The sequence below is a fragment of the Brachionichthys hirsutus genome, chromosome 1 (assembly GCF_040956055.1).
Source record: "Brachionichthys hirsutus isolate HB-005 chromosome 1, CSIRO-AGI_Bhir_v1, whole genome shotgun sequence".
Taxonomy (NCBI): Eukaryota; Metazoa; Chordata; class Actinopteri; order Lophiiformes; family Brachionichthyidae; genus Brachionichthys; species Brachionichthys hirsutus.
Window position 1 is genome coordinate 1,930,803 of NC_090897.1, and position 18,863 is coordinate 1,949,665.

Sequence of the window (18,863 nt, forward strand, 5' to 3'; positions counted from 1 at the left end):
AAACCGGAAATTACATTTATTGCATTTGTAATAGAAGAATGTAATAAGGTCCAGATGACAATATAATATCATGATCATGACGTGAAAAATTTGAGATTTTTTTTTTATGTTAATGAAAATATCTCGGATCCTCCCCTTTATTTGGATCAACCCCAACATTTAATGGGCTCTCTTCTGACCCATCCGCCCACCAAGGTTCATTCAAATCCTGCTCCAGCCCCAGTCAAGTTTAAAGCTCTAAATTTTTTAAAGTTCTTGCATTTCATTCAAACTTCAATCATAGATAACGAACCCCTAAATATTCCTGTGTTTTTTTTCATCAGGAACTAAAATGTTTTTTATTTTTTTATGATTGCCCTGTGTTGCAAAGCTAATTTGAAATGGCGTACATTCAACTACATCCATTTTTTTTTTTATCAAATCATAGAGCCCAACCACAAAAATATTTATTTTCGTAAAGACTGGTGTGTCATTCCCTGAGAAAACATAAAAAATATCCCAACAAACGGCTCTTTTACTGGATCCGCCTCTTTATCTGGATCCGCCTCTTTATCTGGATCCGCCCCTTTATCTGGATCCGCCCCTTTATCTGGTTCCGCCCCTTTATTTGGATCCACTCCGACAATAAATGGGGTCTATTCTGACCCAGGACCCAACCTCCCACTGAGTTGCATGCCTACTCTGAAACCAACCAACCAACAAGGATAGGTGATTAAAAAGTAAACTATTATGGGATGTCGGTGAAGTCTTTTGTGACCTAAGGAGGTTTTTTATTTATTTATTATTGAACTTTTTTGGCAGACATAATCCCTCACATAATGTCATCCCACCCTCCTCAGCCAAGTTCCTGTAGATTTTATGGACCGTCTTGTCTAGTGGAAAAAATAACGAGCATTACTGTTCCTCAGAAGGGACAGCCCCTCCCATCATACTCCTGCCCACCCCCCACCCCCAGTCCACACCCACCTCCTGTCAATCACCTCCCCTGCACAAGTCAGTGGTTTCTGCACCCGTCCTGCCAAGAAGAAACAACACTCACTCGTGTGTGTGTGTGTGTGTGTGTGTGTGTGTGTGTGTGTGGCTATCCCCTCAGATTGACAAAGAGGCTCATGGGAAATTTTCTGCAGGGACCAGACCACAGGCTTTCTCTATCATTTTAGCAGATTTCTCTTTTTTACTCCCATTCAAGAAAGTGATTATTTATGCTCCGGGCTGGACGTTCCGGGCTTTCCTCGCCGTCGCAGCCCTTCGCATATTTTACAATGTGCAGCTGAGTCAATCAGGAGTTTCTTAAATGCCATGTCAGACCGGACAAAATGTTTCCACCGCCTTCAACGGGATGTCAGTTCACGGATCCTCAAAGAATGAACAGATGGCTCTTAATTAAAAATGTGGTTTTGAGTTCATATTTTCCACATCCCACATCTCTGTTCTGGTTCTGGTCGCATTAGGGTATGAGCAGGCAGAGTGATGGATGAAGCTGCTCCAGTACCTTCAACCAGCAGAACCGAGACGGGGGGGGGGGGGGGGGGCTGTGCCATGTGGAAAAAAATGAAAGGGGAAAAGTCACACGGTGCTTTGATAATATCTCCACCCAATGTATGTAATCAATATCCCCAACTTAGAACTCAACGCTGCCCCTCAAAAATTAGTGTTAAGGGTCAGACGTGAGATAAAGTTTTAGATCGTAGTCTCAGAGGATAACAAAGAAAGACAAGTAGGACAAGGAGTGAGACGGAGACAGAGAGAGAACCTGTGGTCAGGTCTGGCGAAGCCATTTTCTCATAACGCACACGAAGGGCGAAGCTTTAAAACGCGTCCAAGTCGGTGTACGAAGGAATCATTCAGAGAGGAAACAAAAGACCTCGACACGGCGCTTCATCAGAAAATGTTCGCCGCAAGCCCGTCCCCACCGATCCGCCCTCCCTCCCTCTGTCTTTGTCACTCTGATTTACTTTTGGCATCGTGCATTAGGAAAGGAAGACGCTGTTGGGAATCTGTTTCCTGGACTAGTTCTTTTCCTTAACTTCCTGGCCTGCTTCAGACGTCACAGCAGCTGCTCCGTGATGCGACCGGTCGATCGGTACCAGTTTCCATCCCTCCGAAGGCGGTGCGCTTTCTGGAGCGATCAAACAAGTTTGATTTTGACGCCCGTTAAAGTTCGAGCTGAACTGTGAGTTTCAAATATCCCAGGTCTACCTTTGAGTTCGGTTTTGCGCTTTAACTACTCCCTCGAAGAGGAGAAGCCGAACATCTGGTCCGGCCTTCTGCGCAGCGCATCCAAGCACCGAATTATGGTAAAATCGCTCATCATGGCCACGCTGCTTCGCCGCATGCTAAAGAAGGCGCCGCGCGCTATCGTGCGTTCAACTCCGTCGCCGGTCCGACCTGAAGACGGTCGAACAAAACAACTCCCGGCGTCCCGACCGCGGAGCGATGTCGCCAGATTGGGGGGCTTAACTGTGGAGCATATTTTACATCTCATGTCAGCTCAAGATGGCGGATCCCGAGCCGGCTGTCGACCTCCACCAACTGGATAATGTCTGATCATTTAGCTTTCACAGGCGGTCTCAGGCGTGGGGAACTCAAAGTAACTGCTGCTCTCTGAGACCATGGAGTTCATAAATTATGAGGGAACAGATCCCTCAATCAGAAGGGATAAATCATTATCCGGGTGGCTCCGGGGCAGCCCTGGAATGTCGGAGTAAATGTTCAGGGATTTTCCTCTGGAAAGGTCACATATGAGAAATATACGCGTGACGAATACGTAGTCTCCTCCTTCCTGTCACGTGGAAACGCGGCGTCGCCGTGTCGATGCGTTCAGAGACTCCATTAACTCCCGGTCCGAGGCGGCGGCGGCGGCTCGGACCGGGAGACTTGATCCAAACACAACGGTGGGGATCAGGGAACGGGCTTGCTGTGACAGCGTGGGGTGCGAGCCGCCCGCCGACCATATGACACTAATCTCTTTTCCCTTGTTCGCTCACAAGACTCAATCTCAGGTCTTCAGGGCTTCTCCAGAAACCACTCGGGCCGAAAGATCAAAGCTTCTTATTCCCCTTCCTGTTTCTATTTGCTATTTTTAAATATGTAATCCCACACAAATACACAAATATAGATGTATAGACAATATGACGAGTTTACACTGGAAACACACACACACACTGCTTTGGAGGCCGGTGTGGCTGCGGCCGGTAAAAGCTGCGACCGAGTCAAAGGGAAAAATATTAATTAATGCACCCCTGTCTCAAGCTGCTAACAAAATGGTTGCCCCCCCCCCACCCACACACACACACACACACACACACACACACACACACACTTACATGGATTCTATGCCCAAATGTCTGCAAAAGGAACACAGACCGGCGTGTTTGTTTAAAATTCGGTTTCAACCGCCTGCACTCTTTTTACAAGCTGACAGCCTTGGTGTGTGTGTGTGTGTGTGTGTGTGTGCGCGCAGTGGCTGCAAAAATCCACCACATTTTAATTGCTGGCCGGCTGCACTGTGTGACTCTTTGATATGTAAATAAAGGCGAGCATCCTCCCACTGCCACCGTGCAAATCTTCATCTGATTCATAAAAGACAATGATCCCGACTAATTCTTCCACATGATTACAGTCTCAGGCCGGCACGAGGAAACGCACGGCGCCCCGGCCCCCCGGCCCCCCCAATTAATTCAACACAGTCATGTGTGATTTTTTTTTTAAATCAACAGAGGCTACTCACCGTAGCCGAGGCTTTGGCCTTTTTGAAGTCAGAGTTAATTATGCACGACTGTGCTACAGACTAAAAGAAAATGTTCAATTATTTTGAGAAAAACATTTTCAGTAGATGAATGAATGGTACATATCAGAACCGGCCGCTTAGGTTACGTTATGCAGTTCTCCTGAAGATACACATATTTACATTTTCAATCCTTTAACGCCGGCGGTGCCGTTCGCTTCCAGCAGCCAGAGGGGCAAACCCGAGGGGCAAACGTATCCGATGGAGGCAAAAGAAAAACTCGCCCTGTCCTTGGATGTTGGAAAAGTGTTTACACACACAGGAATAAAAAAAAAATTATACTGCAGATTAATCTTTAACATTTGAGGACACATGCTAAAAGAAATCTACGCTCTCAACAAAGGGCTGCAAATTAAAAGCAGGAGATGATGAACTAGGCGTGTCGATTTGAACTTTTCACCCAGTGGAGGTGAAGCCCTGCTGTCTCCTCTCGACGACTCACCGGCGTTTACCTCCAACAGGCGACGACGAAGCGAGACTGAAAAAAAAGCCACGATTTCCTCTGCGCTTCACCCGAGCACAAGGCGTTTGCACCCCCAAAACGCCCCTCTGGGCCACGGAGGAGACCCCACATTCACCGCCCATAATGCCCGACCCGTGGAAAGAAAACGAAGAGAGGCCACGTGTCAGATCACAGAAAAACAACGGTTATGACATATTTCCATCAGCTCGGATCATTGTCGGAATATTCTACAGAAAATGAGAGAACAGGCAAGCAGATGTGGAAACATCTGCTGCCGTCCCTCCTCCACATTCACTGGGCCTGCTGTTGTTTACCTCCTCGCCATCAGGTATCGGCTTCTCCCTCCGCGACCACAACGAGAGGGAGACGACACGCATCCACACAAGTGTGTGAGGGCTAAAATACACACACACACACACACACACACACACGGAGAGAGAGAGAGAGAGCGGGATAATAAAAAGAATCTGAGATCTGATGCAGCCTCTTCAGTTCTAATGATCTAGAACTGATACTTTAATATTTCTGAAGCGTCCCTCCGTCCTCACAGAACACGCCGGCACTATTTATAGAACAGTGTCAACGTAAGAACATTTTCTTCCCTTCTCCGCCTGTAAAATCATCTTATCATGAGTCCTAATTGCTCGCAGGTCAGCAGGAATTCTGTTTGGCAGGGAAACAAGTTCTGGGTGTTGGCAAAAATAAAAATAAACAGGCAGAAATGAATCCAAAGCGGCATTTTCATTTTACATCAACATTTGGCATGAAGGCAGACTATCTGACATTTAGCAGCGACATGATGAAAGCCTGATGCTGCTCAAGGGATTCTATTTTTCTTTAAATTAATACAAATATATATATAAATCTGCCGTTGAATTAAAATAATCTCATTCAAGCATAAGGAATAGATGTGCACATATAGAAGGTAAAGGTCTCCTTTTTATTTTTACCTCCCATCTTCCTCCCTCTCCCTCCTCCTCCTCCTGCCTGCCCTTTGATCCCACTAATTGCTGGCACAAGAGCTCAGTTTAAACAAATTCTTCAGATGATGAGGCGGTTAAAAGTAGATCCGCGCGTAAGTTCAGGCGGTGGCACCGAATACAAACTCATTTTAAGGTGGGCGACATTTCTCTTCCACTCGATTAAACGAGTAAGAAAGGGCTCCGTTCACAATAAATGTGGAATAAATCACATCGTGGCAAAGGCGCTCTTGCAACACGGGAGACATTGGACTCGGACAGAGTGCAGGATATGTTTAGACAAGCGTCTCCCTCCATGCCAAAATGAAAGTCCTAAAATCTTTGAACCTGAATTAAAGCCGGGTCCAGCTATAGGAAAAGCTGCATTTTTAATCTTGTATAAAAAAAAGAAAGAAAAAGCTCCAGAAATTCAAAATTAGAGCCTTAAATATAGAAAAGGAGCAACGTCAAATGTGGGAAAAAATATCTTATTTTCCTCCAGTTCTCAGTTCAGGGGCCAATTTTTAATAAAAACACAAAAAAATAAAATCAAAAATCTTGGTGCCAGAATTCGCGTTTTTACGCAAGAGAAGCCTCAAAAGGAGGCAGGTGACAAATGGAGATGCAGGACGTGTGTGCGCGCACAAATAAAGATGTTACATCAGGGATGCGCGTGTTTCTGGGCAGCGCCGCTTTTAACTCGTTACTCTTTGCGCTTTTCCTGCGCGCCGCGCGGAGCCGTCAGAGACGAACTGTCGTGGAGACAGAGCCGCGCGTCCCGGTATAGCGAGCGGGACAATGTGCTGAATGGACAGTCTAATTATAAATGTCCCGTTTAGACTGCAATACCGCCTTATGAGGAAAGCACGGCTACCCTAAAGAGCAACAAAACTCCCCACCGAGGAACGCGTCACCGTGGGGTGAGGAGGGTCAAAAGCGCGTGAGAGATCATTATGTGTTCTCTTTTCTTTTTAAGCCACAGGTGAGTCAGGACGCACGTGCGCGTGGAAAAACACAGAAAACCAAACCGGGGGGAAATATTGCAATTCAATTAATCAAGGTGTTGTCCGGAGATCTGCCCTTTTTAAATGAGCAGACGTCTTCATCCTCATCTTCATCCTCTTCCGTTTAGACACATTATAACGTGTTAAAACGTGGAGTTATTCCCGCCGAATGTCGACTTTAAATCAAGTTATTTCACTTCATTTTACATTTAAGAAAAATAACAAAGAAATGTTTTAGGGTCGGCTCGGAATGCGAGATGTTTTAAAAAAAAGTGAGACTAAAATTCATAAAGTTAAAGTTGAGCTTTTTCTTTTTCTGTTGTTGTTTTAGACGGAGTGGATAAAAAAGCAGAACAATTAGTCCTCATTAGGAACGCGTACTTTAAAGAAGACAGACTCCGTGCGTTCAGTCCGGAGTTCACATTCTTCTGTCTGAGTGGGAAACGGTTCGAGTCCCTCTTCTCCTACACGCACAAGGCACGCGATTGTTGGAATTGTATTTATTGCTGATGCATTCTTTTGGGGTCGAATCCCCCTGACCTCCCGGGAAAGTTTATGGAGAAGAGCAAATTCCCAGGCTTCCTCTTGCGCGTGAAAACCTGCGTGTGCGTGGCGTTTAGAATAAACGCATTAAAGGTATAAAGAGACACGAGATGAAGCTTCAAATAAACTTTGAGACCACATCTCGAGCAGAGACGCGGAGCCTGAAGGGCGCGCGTGTCCGTCAGTGAAGAATATACCGCTCTGTGCACGCGCGTGAAACTGGAAACTTCCACGACAAGTAAAAACAGACGCAAATTTACGGCTCAATGAGAATCGTTGCTTGTCTGTGAGGTTTGAGAACCCGTTTTGGGTGACCGGTCCCGGTCCCGGTCCCGGTCCCGGTCCCGGTCCCGGTCCCGGTCCGAGTCCAGCCGCGCGTTGACGCGACGCGCCGCTGAAATCCAGACAGGTAAAACGGTGATTCCGAATCCTTAATCCGAAGCTTTCCTCCCGCACCGTTCCGCTCGGATGTTGTTGTTTTTTTTGTCTTTGCGTGATTTCCCGGTTCTCCGGTGGAACCGGGCGCCTCCCGAGCCGCCGCAGCGCCGCTTGCGTTGCTGGAAGCGACGAATCAAAGCGCAACAATTAAAAGTTTGACAGTCGTTCTCTGCGCAATAAAAAAAAACGCACAAACTCGCCTGAGATTGAAACAAACAGAACTTTCTAAAATCATTTAGGAGAAAAGAGAGAGAGAGAGAGAGAGAGAGAGAGAGAGACGCGCCGGAACGTCCCGCTCGACTTTCAGGAATAAAAGACAAAGTGGAACAACATGAGGACAACAACAACACAGAGTCAACATGTTGTTTACCTGAATGGTCCGAGCCGTGGAGAAGTGTGCGCGTCCCGCGTGCGTCAAAGCTGCGCTGCGCTGCGCGTTACAGCAGCAGCAGATCCGCTCTGAACTATCTGGAGGATCCGGTAACTCTGAAGTTCAGCTGATCCAAACGAGCAGCACCTTCTGTTGTTTGCCTATCTGTTCTCTCTCTCTCTCTCTCTCTCTCTCTCTCTCTCTCTCTCGGTCACGCGCAGACAAGAGAAGACGATGGGTCGAGTCGCTGTCAATCTTGGCGATCAATGCGCGCAGCCATGTCGCAAGTATTCAAAGCATTTCCCGTCGCGCAACATCAGAAAGTGAATGGCCGGGGCATTGATCTGGGGAGGGCAGAGAGGCAGGACTCCCCCCACCTCCTCCTCCTCCTCCTCACAGACAGGAGATGGGAGAGAGAGAGAGAGAGAGAGAGAGAGAGAGAGAGAGAGAGAGGGGGGTAGGAGGAGAGGAGGGGTAAAAGTGGAGACGGGGAGGATGGCTGTAACTGCCCGCAGTTTAGTCGGTTTAATAAGCTTACTTAAATGAGCATCACTTACAGGCGCAGCGGCTGCAAAGTTAAATATGCCCCCCCCCCCCCCCCCCCCACGCACGCACGCACACACACACACACACACACCACCGCTTTATTTTATTTTGTTAGAAAACAAACGCTGATTTCTCCAACGAGTATCTGAAAATCTCTCGTAGAAAATGGGATCAACGAGACTTTAACAGCTTTCACTCGAATTATTGAAAGTCACCTAAAACACACGCACGCATACACACACACACGCACGCCTCAGTATTTTAATCGTTTAACCGAACAAAGATTTACAGGCTGGATTTGTACATTTTCTCTTCGGATTCTTTCACATTTCACCGACACAGAAGTTCTTTTATGCTTCTCATCTTTTAGAGTTTAAAATAATTTAACATCCTTTAGAAAACATTTACAATATTTTATTTTATCCTCTGTTTATTACGACGTTTATAAAAAAATAATAATAATCACTTTTCTGTCAAATTGAATCCAGCAGACTGATTTTGGGTATAAAAAAATAACTGCTTTGTTTCTTTGATTGTTTGATATTTTAGATGTAATATTCAGAATTATATTGCAGACTTTCAGAGAAGGATTCATTTTTATATTTTAGTATTTGAATAAAAATTCTTGAAAGTTTTGAACACATAAAAAAAGCACCTGAAATCACGGCGCGTCATCCTTTAATAAGATCGATCATTTATCTGAATGAATAAAAACAAATGACTGTAAACCATCTCAAACTGAAGCAGAGGAGCTGCGGCTGCCCGCAGATCGAGTCTGTGTTTTAAAGTGATCATCTGATCTTGGAGGAGGCCCACGCGTCACGGCGCGCAAAATGAAGTCCAGAATGAGGCCGTGCGTAAATCAGAGAGAGGAGCGCGCGAGGGGATGGAAAAGTCGTCATAAATCAGATCAAACACAGAAAGGAAGTACCGACAGCAGCCCAACACTGCGACCCCCGGGGGGGGGGGGGGACGCAAAACACGGAAAGTTACTATAAGAGAGGGAATGTGATTAACTGCGTGGAGCTAAAATAAGAGGGAGGAGAGAGGAGGTGGTGGTGTGTGTGTGTGTGTGGGGGGGGGGGGGGGGTTACAAGTCATCCACAACATGGCATCAGCTCTGACTCCCTGCGCGCGCGCCTTATCTGTTTGTTCAAGGTGAAACCCCCCCAAAACGCGCTTCCTCTCCATCAAACAGCGTCGCGGCTCCAGCGCACTTTTATTCCCTTTTCTTTTTTATAGAAGTTTATAATCTGAGTATTTTCAATGCTTTGTTCCTCCCTGCTGATATTTGCTTCAAGAAAAGGACTTACCTTCTGGAGAGAAACTTTTTCTGTTCTTTGACGCGCCTCCCTCCGTTTGCCCAATAAACCAGCAGCTGCCGCTTCTCCGCACCGCAACACTTTGACCGTGCGGTGAGATTATGGATGGAGCCGCAACGACCGCGCGCTGCGCCTGTTCAGACCCAAGCCGGATGCTTTGGGGCGACACCGGCTCAAGGAGCGGACTTTTTGCGTTTCACGTGTCTCATGCGCCACCTTATGGACACTAGGGGAATGACACGCAGGTCTAACCCACTCAACAACAAAAAAACAAAGTGAAAGGATTTAGGCCTCAATTTAAACAGTAATTCAGGATTAATCTGGGAGCAGAGGTAAAACATCCCGGCGGGTTCCGGATAGTTCTCCAGAACACAAAAACTGACCGGTGTTCCTGTCGAGGTGGCTGGAATGGCTTCTTGTTTCCAGCTCAGATGATGAAGGAGCGTAAGGAAGCCCAACTTGTTGGGGGGTAAGGCAGAAGCATTTGCATTCCCTTTTGATGCATCTTGAAATTCAAGTCTAGCCCATAAATATTTGAAAAGGAGAGTGCATGAAAATCAACATTTTTGTTACATTAAATTAACATGTGTTCTTCTCCGGTTCTGCATGGTTAATTAGAACCGCCATTCAGTCAGTGGGAGTGGGAGTGGGAGTGGGAGTGGGGGGGGGTGAGTCAGGGTGGGGGGTGTTTTGTGATTACGGTGCATCCAGAGCAGGTTCCAACGGTGTGAAGCCGATTCACGCTCATAACGACGCTGATGAGTGTTTGAGAGATTTGCAATTTTGTTGCACTTGTGGTGACAAAAAAAAGACCGATTCTATTCTATTCTAATCTATTCTATTCTATATTGTAGTTTTTATTACAATCTGTAAAGAAATAAAGACGGACAGGCCGCAAAACATAAAAATGAACAATTAAAGTTTCACTCAATGTTTAACTGCTTGAGTTTTGAGAACAAAAAGCGACTTGTAAAAAGAAGAGTTGAGGACGTTGAATCTAAAATCCAGAATAGACGAGGACATTGAATCTAAAATCCAGAATAGACGAGGACATTGAATCTAAAATCTGCACGTTCCTGTCGACACGTCGACGCCGCAGATGAAACGGACACACATTCAGTGCAACTTGGTCATTATCAGACTTATGTAATTAACTACAACGCTATTTGCATACATGTAAATCTCCCCCCCCCCCCCGATTTGACTTGCAAAGTGGGACGCTCTGTTCTCATTAGTTGACCCAAATCTTTTACTTGCAACTCTGGACTTCATCAAAGTTTAGTCAGGATCTAATATTTCCTTTCAAGTTAACTGAAAGCCGCTGATAAATCGTGTTGAAATAAGGAGGGCTACATGCCGTTTCTAATTCTATACTGATCAGGGATCAGCCTGAGCAGATATCAACCCCGTGGTCTGAAACCTGCTGCTGTCTCAGACTCCACTCTGGTTTTAAATGTATAAAACAATTAAAGCACCGTCTTTGTAAATGAAGACCTAACGTGACAGTTGGATTGATTTCAAACACGCGATGACGTGTTGGAGATGCGTTCGTGTTTCTAAACTTTTCATTTCAGTAATTAATTGTAGCATATTTCACTTAGATCTGCTCGAGTAGAGAGGAGGCCCCGGGGCGGGGGGCGGGGGCTTCATTTACAAAGAGAGAGAGCGGCCCAATTCACTGTAGGTATTGTAAAAGCCTTCCGTTTAAGGAGAATGAGATGAATTCATTGTTTAATTCAACGCAGCGGCTCCTCAGCACAGACTGAATGATTCAGGCTGAAGGAACGATGTTAGCTTCCCGTTTGATGTATCGAGACGCAAAATGCAGCAGCCAATATTTAATACGTTCACGTCGCTGTTGTCTCCCAGGTGACATCATAGCCGTGAAGATGATTGCTTTGAAATAAAAGATTACACAAAAGACATTGTCTAAAAGCGTGCAAATCGCCGGGTCGATGCCCGACTCTAATCCAGCCGGCGCTTCGCTCTTTTTAGGGCATGCGTGCATGTTGGGAGGAATATTCAGTGAATCCTAACTCTTTAATTATTCAACAAATCACTATTCCATTTCTTACATATTAAAAATGTACTCTGTCTGTGTGTGTGTGTGTGTGTGTCTGGAGCTTGGAAATGATAAAACAGCATAAAATACTCTTTTGAAATCAAACCACCTATCGCATCGGCTCCCTCGCTTTTGTATTTGTACAATCGGACTATAATCCGGATCCCTGCAGCGGCGCCGCTTGTGTTCCAATCCTCAGACGTTCCTGTAAAGTAACGGGAATATTTATGGTCTGTGTGGCCGGCAGTCGGGGTGGGGTTTCTGCTTCCCTGTCCTCCATCAGAGGAGAAAGGTGGATGCTTTATAAATGCAGTGTGAAGAGTTGGAAACAAGGTCAGGGGTCGGGGGTCGGGGGTTCGGGTGTCGACCCCATCCACGCTGGGATTTAAAGCCACGTACTTCATCATCTTTGATTCTCGCTTAACAGTCAGTGAACCGAGCAACATGAAATATAAAAGTATTTAGTAAAGGATTAACGCCTTGATTGCATTTAGCAGGACAGGACCTAATTAGCATAATGGGCCCTCTTCCATTCCCTTTGAAGTCCAGATCATGGAATAACAAATGGATCTGAACCAGCAGCCAAACGTCAATACATGGAAACGCCACAATCCTCTGTGGAGGGTCTTTGGGTGAATTCTTTTTGCAGGAGGAGGAGAAAAATCCAATTTTATTGCAATATCAGCAGAATAGAGGATGTAATGGGCCTCCCAGCCACCAGGGCCAGCAGGCGCTGTGGGTCTTCCACCCCCCCACCCTCTGATCCTGGAGGGGGGGGTGAGGCTGTCGAGGGAGCTGCATCCGTCTCTCCCGGGCTGTTTGTAAAAAGCACAACGCGATGCGTCACTCGGGAGGAAAGCGGTTTATTGTGATTAAAAGTGTTCCGTCAGCACATTGAAGGGCGACTCGTGAACGTGGCCGACAGCCGAGCTGGAACTGGAAACGTTGGCCAACATCATTCTGCTGTCTGTTTAAAATCCCCCCCTCCATATTCCTTTCTTTTTGATAGCGGCGTTTCTCAGAGGTCTCTTTTACAATTGCAGCGGAGACACGATTCATGATTTAAAGATAGGAGTTCCACGCGCCAGAATCCACGGTTATTAGGATCCACCTTCCTGGCTGAAAATGCACTGAATTAAAAATGCCTTTTGAGATGGAAAAAGCTTTGAACTTAAGAAGCATTTGGAGGAGCGTCTCTTTATTTGTATGGAAAGTTCACCTCCTTTGAGCTCGTCATCATTTGATTCCCTCTCCAAATAATAGAATGACTTTGGATGGATGGAGGCGATCGATGCCGACGTTCAAACGGAATCTCGGAGCTATGATCAATGCACATTTTGTACTTTTCCATTGTACATGTTTAGAATAAAGATAGATAATAGATGCTTCGCTGGAATTTAAAAGATAACAAAGCAAGTTTTCTTGATTCAAGTTGAGGTAAATTTCTCCATCAGGGGAGGATGGGCTCAACCTGGGACGAAGATGCGTGTCCATCTGATGCATTTAAAATCCACAGTGATGTTTTTCTTTTAATGCAGCTTTCATTTTTAAAGGAGCAACAAGTGAGTCCACTTCATGTTGAACTCTCTAAAATAACTAATTCAGACTTTTTACATCCGACAAGGAGGTTCTGTTTCTGCTGCCTTCACCGAGACGCTGTGGAGTCTCTGGATCTAGATCCAGAAGAATCCGCCGTCACTGAAAGGGTGCTTTTCATGGGGGCGGAGCCTCGCCCAGCTGAATTCGGGCAGGAGGCGGGGTTTCAAATTCTCAGTCCTGTTGAAAAAATTCTTAAATCTAATAATAAAATAAACACACGAGAAGAAGCAGATGTCGTGTTAATATCTTTATTATCCACATTTGTATAAATCCCCATTGTGCGACATTCGGTCACATGTAAAACACGTGAAGGGTTAATTTCATCCTGATGTAAGCAAAAACTAAAATCTGGGCCAACTAAAAGGAGACTGGAAGTGCTAACGGAACACGCAGGCGATACTTCAGGTTTGGTGGAAGAATATTATTTGACATGAAAAGATAAAAGATGATATATTCAGTACCGTTTTTTCTAAAGGTTCTGGACCCAACGTAAAAATAACGAGTTTACAGTTCTATCTGCTATACTGTGTAGAAAATACCTTCTTCATGTGACATTAACTTTTCTCGGCGGCTCGGAGAGCGAAGTCGTCAGCGACAGTAAAATAAAAAGGTTGTCGACGCAGTTCTCACGCTGACAGACGATGTTCAAGTTCAGCGTTCCGTTTGTTCTGGAATAGCACCTCAGTGTCCGACGCCCGCTTGAGCTGGAATAGAAGAAGAAGAAGACCACAGTAAATATCAGCCGAACGGATCCATATGGAACAAGAAATGCATTTGGCTGATAAAGAATTGATGGGCTATCGCTGGTTGTCAGGGGCAACATGAGGCATGTGTTGCTGCTCATGACACACAGAATATCAAAACTGGAATTCAGAACTATTACATCTCGAGAGCTCCATCACACCTCCAGATGTTGTGCTGTTTATTATTTATTTCATCTGTTTGTCTGCCAAAGGACAAATAAATAAAATAGAGAAACAGAAAAAAAAAGAAACATTCACAGTTTTTTAACGGGGCTGTAAAACGGTGACGTCTGCTGCCCCCCCCCCCCCCCCCCCCCCCTCAGGCTGCAGATGGGGAGCTAATTGGTGCTGTGGATTACAGCTGCGCTGAACTGTCAAAGTGCTAAATCAAAAGGTGATTCTTTTGTTAATTACACACAATCCTACAAACAGTCGTGCTCTCCAAGCCCCGCCTCCCCTCACACACACACAAATATTTTGGCAGAGGTACAAAAGGAGGAAATAAAACAACACATTTACACACAATTATCACAGTGGGATCAGCGGGATGAGCAGACTGCCTGCAGATGTTTGGAATATAACGGGAGCGGGAGGCGGGGCTTCCCGGACCCACACAAGATATGTTTCCTCCAATCACAACAGAGCGAGGCCTCCAAAATGTTAGGACTGTAAAACATGCCTCTAAGCCTTACTTCATTTCTCGGATTAGACAAACGTGTAGTGAATCCCGTTGGTTAGAGGAGAAGGAGGCGCCAGAGATACAGGAGGAAGGGGGGGAGGGGGAGGAGGAGGAGGAGGAGGAGGAGGCGGTAGAGGAGGAGGGGTGGGGATGTTAGCCTGTGTCGGAACTACAGAGGAGAGAACAGAGAGGAGAAAACGACATCGGTTGTTAGTCGGAAAGACCCTAAAAGTAACCCGAGCAGAGACGCTCCATCAAGCATCGTCAATAATTATACAAATAATCACTTCATCATCATCTTAAAAGAGAAAAAGGCAATGAAACGTTACACAGAGGACAGATCGGCGGATCCGGGGGGGGGGGGGGGTCGGTTCCGCCGCTGCTGACGAGACGCCATCGGTTTTATCCCGACGTCTCGCCGCGCCGGAAATAATGTTATAATTGTTGACTTTGCCTCGCTGTGACTATTAAGCTGTGTGTGTGAGTGTGCGTGAGTGTGTGTGTGTGTGTGTGTGTGTGTGAGTGTGCGTGAGTGTGTGTGTGTGTGTGTGTGTGTGTGAGTGTGAGTGTGTGTGTGTGTGAACTGACAACCTGCTGCAGCTACAGTTAAAACGAACTGTCTGCTCTAGAATATGAAAAAAGATGAAACGTGAGCGAAGTGTCTTTTATGCGGGTTCAGAGCCGCGTTCAAAGCGGCGCCGACGGATCGTGGAGAGTTTGTCTGGGTCATTGATCAGCACACAAAGTGGCCTCATCAAGCGACCCCCCCCCCCCCCCCGCAACCAACCTGCGACGAGTTTGCTCTTGAGCGACGCCTCCGAGGCGAGCGTGTAGGACATGGTGATGATCCGCTCCTGCTCCTGCAGAGCCGAGTCCAGCGCCGGGACCCCGGGCTCCATTTTGTCCGCGGGGGCGGGGGGAGCCAGGATCTGAACGCTGTCCCAAGAAACAAGACAGAAAAAGGCAGCACGTGACACAGAGATTGGCTGCTTGCAGGGAAGTTCTGCCAAACCAACCGACGCCGCCGTCCTGCGGTCGCACTCACCTGGACTTTGCCAGGATGCTTTTGATCCGCTCCACCTTGCGATGGCGATCTTCCACCTCCTGCGGACTCAGAGGCTCCTCGGGCTCCGTGTCCACGTAACGCTCCGGGATCAGCACTTTCTGAGGCTTGGAGAGCTGCAAAGGAAAAGTTTTTGGCGTTAAGCTCTACGAAGCCACATCATCATCATCATCATCATCTTCATCACGATGAAAGGATGATTCGTTTCTCTTCCACCTTCATCATCCTTTCTGCTCTGACATTAAACTCAATCATCCCAAAAAGCGACTCGCCTCTTTGCTGAGGTCCAGGTCGTATTCTCGCGGATCCAAGTCGGCCTCGTGGGTGGGAGGGGTCACGGCCGTGGAACGGACGGTCAGCCATTCATCAGAGTGGGAGCGAGGTCTCTCCTCGTGCTCCGGGGGTTGCTCCTCCCCCTGGACGCTCCTGATTCCCTGGGACTCCTCCCCCTGGACGGCTCGCTCCAGGAGCTGTAGGTCAAAGTCCTGCTCCCGCTTCCACTGCAAGAAGCAAACGGGAAAGAAAGGGCCGTCAAGCAAATGACCGAGTCGTTATGTCACCACGACCACTCGTCGTCACCGGTTACCGGCTGCAGTGTGTGTGTGTGTGTGTGTGTGAGAAAAGGACAAACCGAGGGAGCATGCATTGAAGTGTATCAGACACACACGCGTGTCTGTACGACACTGAAGTCACCGATCGCACTGCAGAATAAAATAAACATGGCGATGATGTCATCAGAAACGTTTATCTATTAGCAAACAGCTACCGAAGGTTTCTTTGTCATCGTGCGTGGCAATGTGATGCTGTTCTAGTGACATACTGATCCCAAGTCTGCCGAAAGCGGGCGCGAGGAGGAAGAGGACAAGGCGGGGCGCGAGGACGGGGAGGCGTGGCGGTCGCCGTGGCTCAGCGTGCGTTTCCTCTGGCGGATCAGGGCCTTCTGGTGCCTCTTCATCCTCTCCAGCTGCTCGTCAGCGCTCATCTTCCCCCTGTGAAGCTGCTGCTGCTGCTGCTGCACCGCGTCCCCGGAGTAAAGACGCTCCAAGGCACTTTTTGGTCTGTCCTGAGAGGAGCGGGAGGAAAGAGGGAGATAACGATGAAGACGAGCATTAAAGAGAACGGGAACAGAAGATCGCTGCATGAACGCAGCCTCACCTTCGCTCCGGGAGCCGACGCCGTTCGTCGAAGAGTCACGTAGGAGGAGATGTTCGAGGACTGGTTCAGCCTGAGCGAGGAGCCGGCCGCTCCTGAGGGAAGGCCGACACTCGTTAAGCCGCTGTCGCAAAAAAAAAAACATTAACGTAATAAATGTGCGTGGTCGCACCTCGAACGGGCAGCGTCTGGTAGCCATCCCGGTCCGATGCCGCCACGCCGACGTGGCTGGAGCCGTCCCCGGCGCCCGTGAGCTCCGGATCGCTCAGGAAGGGTCTGAGCTCCGCCTGAAGAAGACGAAGAGAGGGTGAAGTCGGTGCGTCCGCTTCTCGCTGCTCAGCCGACCGGACGTCCGACATCGCCTGTACCTTACTGTCTCCGTCGGTGCACTGGACGGTCTCCCGGTCCCTTTTGCGTTCGTCCGACTGTCGTTTGAGGCCTCGCACGGAAGTGTGTCTGATGACCGTCGTCTCCCTGGGCAGGGGGGGCACGGTGGGGGGGTGCTCATCGGGACTGTAGAGCTGAGGTAGGGGAGGTCTGGGGGGCACGTCATCCTGACCCTGCACACAGACGTCTGATAAATGCTACAAAAAAAACAAGCATTAATGTACAGTCACGGACGTGGACACTGTGGGGGGGGTCACTCACCCATTTAAACCCACTGGCGACGGTTGCGGAGTGGCGTAAACGCTGACTGGGGCTGGAGCAAAGGCTGGGAGTGTGGCTACCGGGGCTGAGGTGGGGGCTGCGCTGCTGGGACGGTCTCGTCTCCACAGCAGACGGACTCCCAGACACCGAAGGCACAAATGTCCTCTCTTGGGAATTCAGCGTTTATGAACATGTAGCAGGGACACGCGCAGGTTGTAAAGAAAGCGCGTCGTAAACGAGCATGAAGCCAGCAGGTGGCGCTGGACTCACCGGGGTTGGTAACGGAGGAGACGGTGAACTCGTAGTTGGCTTTGCTGGCGCTGAGGCCCGACAGAACGTCCTCGATCCTCCACAGCTCTTTTCTCATCTGCACCTTCTCTTGCTGGCACGTAAAAAAAAAAAACATTTTAAATTCAAGCGTCGTCGTCGGTAAATGTTCGGTGCGTGTGAACGGACCTGAGGCAGGTCGCCGCGGGTCATCTGTGCCTGCAGGGCCGACTTCAGCCGGTCCACGTCTCTCTCCAGCCTGCTGTACTCGCTCCACGCGTTCTCCATCTCCTGGGAAAGGAAAGCATCTCACATTTCAGCGGCGTTGAGGCAGGTGGGTTGTGCGTTTCGTTTTCCATCTGTGCGTCCGTCTTACTGTGGACACCTGGGATATTTCCGCCCTGATGTGGACCACGTCCTCCTGCAGCAGTCTCTGCTGATAGGCGATCTTCTCGGCGTGGGCGGGCTGACTTCTGTACTGCTCCATCTGCTGGTGGGAAACGTCCAGCACCGAATCCAGCTTGTCCTAAAAACCAGGGTCGGAAGAGACGTCTTAAAACACAGGAAGCCCCCCTGGGGGGGAGGCACATCAGGAGGAGGAGCGGCGAGACACCTTGTCCTCCTTCAACGTGCGAATCGTGGCCTCCAGCTCCTGCAGGATCTTGTCTTGTTCACACAATCGACTTAGTTTCACCTGAAGGAAGAGAGAATCTGATTTCTGTTTCTCTCAGGAAGGCGGCTGAATGAGACAGTATCTGTTCTGTCCTCGTCTTTTATCACACGAGACGTATTGATCATCTTCATTAGCATTCGCCGTCTGTAAATATGTCAATAAGCCTCATCTGTGTGAAACCCCCCCCCCCCCGGGAGAAATTCCTCTCATCGGAATATCAAAAGGCTCCGTGCCGCCCGGTCTGTGGGCGAGATCTGGTGAAACCCATTACGAGTAATCAGAATCAAAAATCCATATTTTCAAATTCACTTCTTGGAGAAAAGCGTGTTTATCGAGAGTGACAGATTTGTTTTCCCAGAAATGGGTTATGTGTTCATGAAGATCGCCTAGTTCTCCGTCTTCCTCACACACACACACACACACACACTTTTTTTCCTCCCTTCCTCAGATCTATTTATCATTCTGTTCAATTAATAATTAAGCTGTTTTTATTTTCCCGCCGCCGTATATTGTTGTTTTTTTTTAATTGCATGAAATATTCATTG

General features: G+C 47.8%; 2 protein-coding genes across 2 annotated transcripts in view; both read right to left on the reverse strand.

Moving 5' to 3' along the window:
- sox6 (SRY-box transcription factor 6) overlaps positions 1–7,659 on the reverse strand; it is a 103,514-nt gene extending 95,855 nt beyond the window's left edge. Inside the window, exon 1 of the mRNA XM_068742329.1 lies at positions 7,565–7,659. The gene's annotated coding sequence lies outside the window, so the exon portion shown is untranslated. The remainder of the gene's footprint in view (positions 1–7,564) is intronic.
- Positions 7,660–14,541: 6,882 nt separating this feature from the next.
- The window catches only part of plekha7b (pleckstrin homology domain containing, family A member 7b), a 30,896-nt gene continuing 26,574 nt past the window's right edge, over positions 14,542–18,863 (reverse strand). The window contains exons 17-29 of the mRNA XM_068758389.1: positions 18,259–18,339; positions 18,022–18,171; positions 17,835–17,936; positions 17,649–17,760; positions 17,379–17,545; positions 17,099–17,290; positions 16,903–17,017; positions 16,734–16,825; positions 16,399–16,641; positions 15,851–16,078; positions 15,561–15,694; positions 15,303–15,451; positions 14,542–14,684 (exon numbers count right to left, since the gene is read on the reverse strand). Coding sequence (XP_068614490.1) covers positions 14,542–14,684; positions 15,303–15,451; positions 15,561–15,694; positions 15,851–16,078; positions 16,399–16,641; positions 16,734–16,825; positions 16,903–17,017; positions 17,099–17,290; positions 17,379–17,545; positions 17,649–17,760; positions 17,835–17,936; positions 18,022–18,171; positions 18,259–18,339 — 1,908 coding nt within the window. The remainder of the gene's footprint in view (positions 14,685–15,302; positions 15,452–15,560; positions 15,695–15,850; positions 16,079–16,398; positions 16,642–16,733; positions 16,826–16,902; positions 17,018–17,098; positions 17,291–17,378; positions 17,546–17,648; positions 17,761–17,834; positions 17,937–18,021; positions 18,172–18,258; positions 18,340–18,863) is intronic.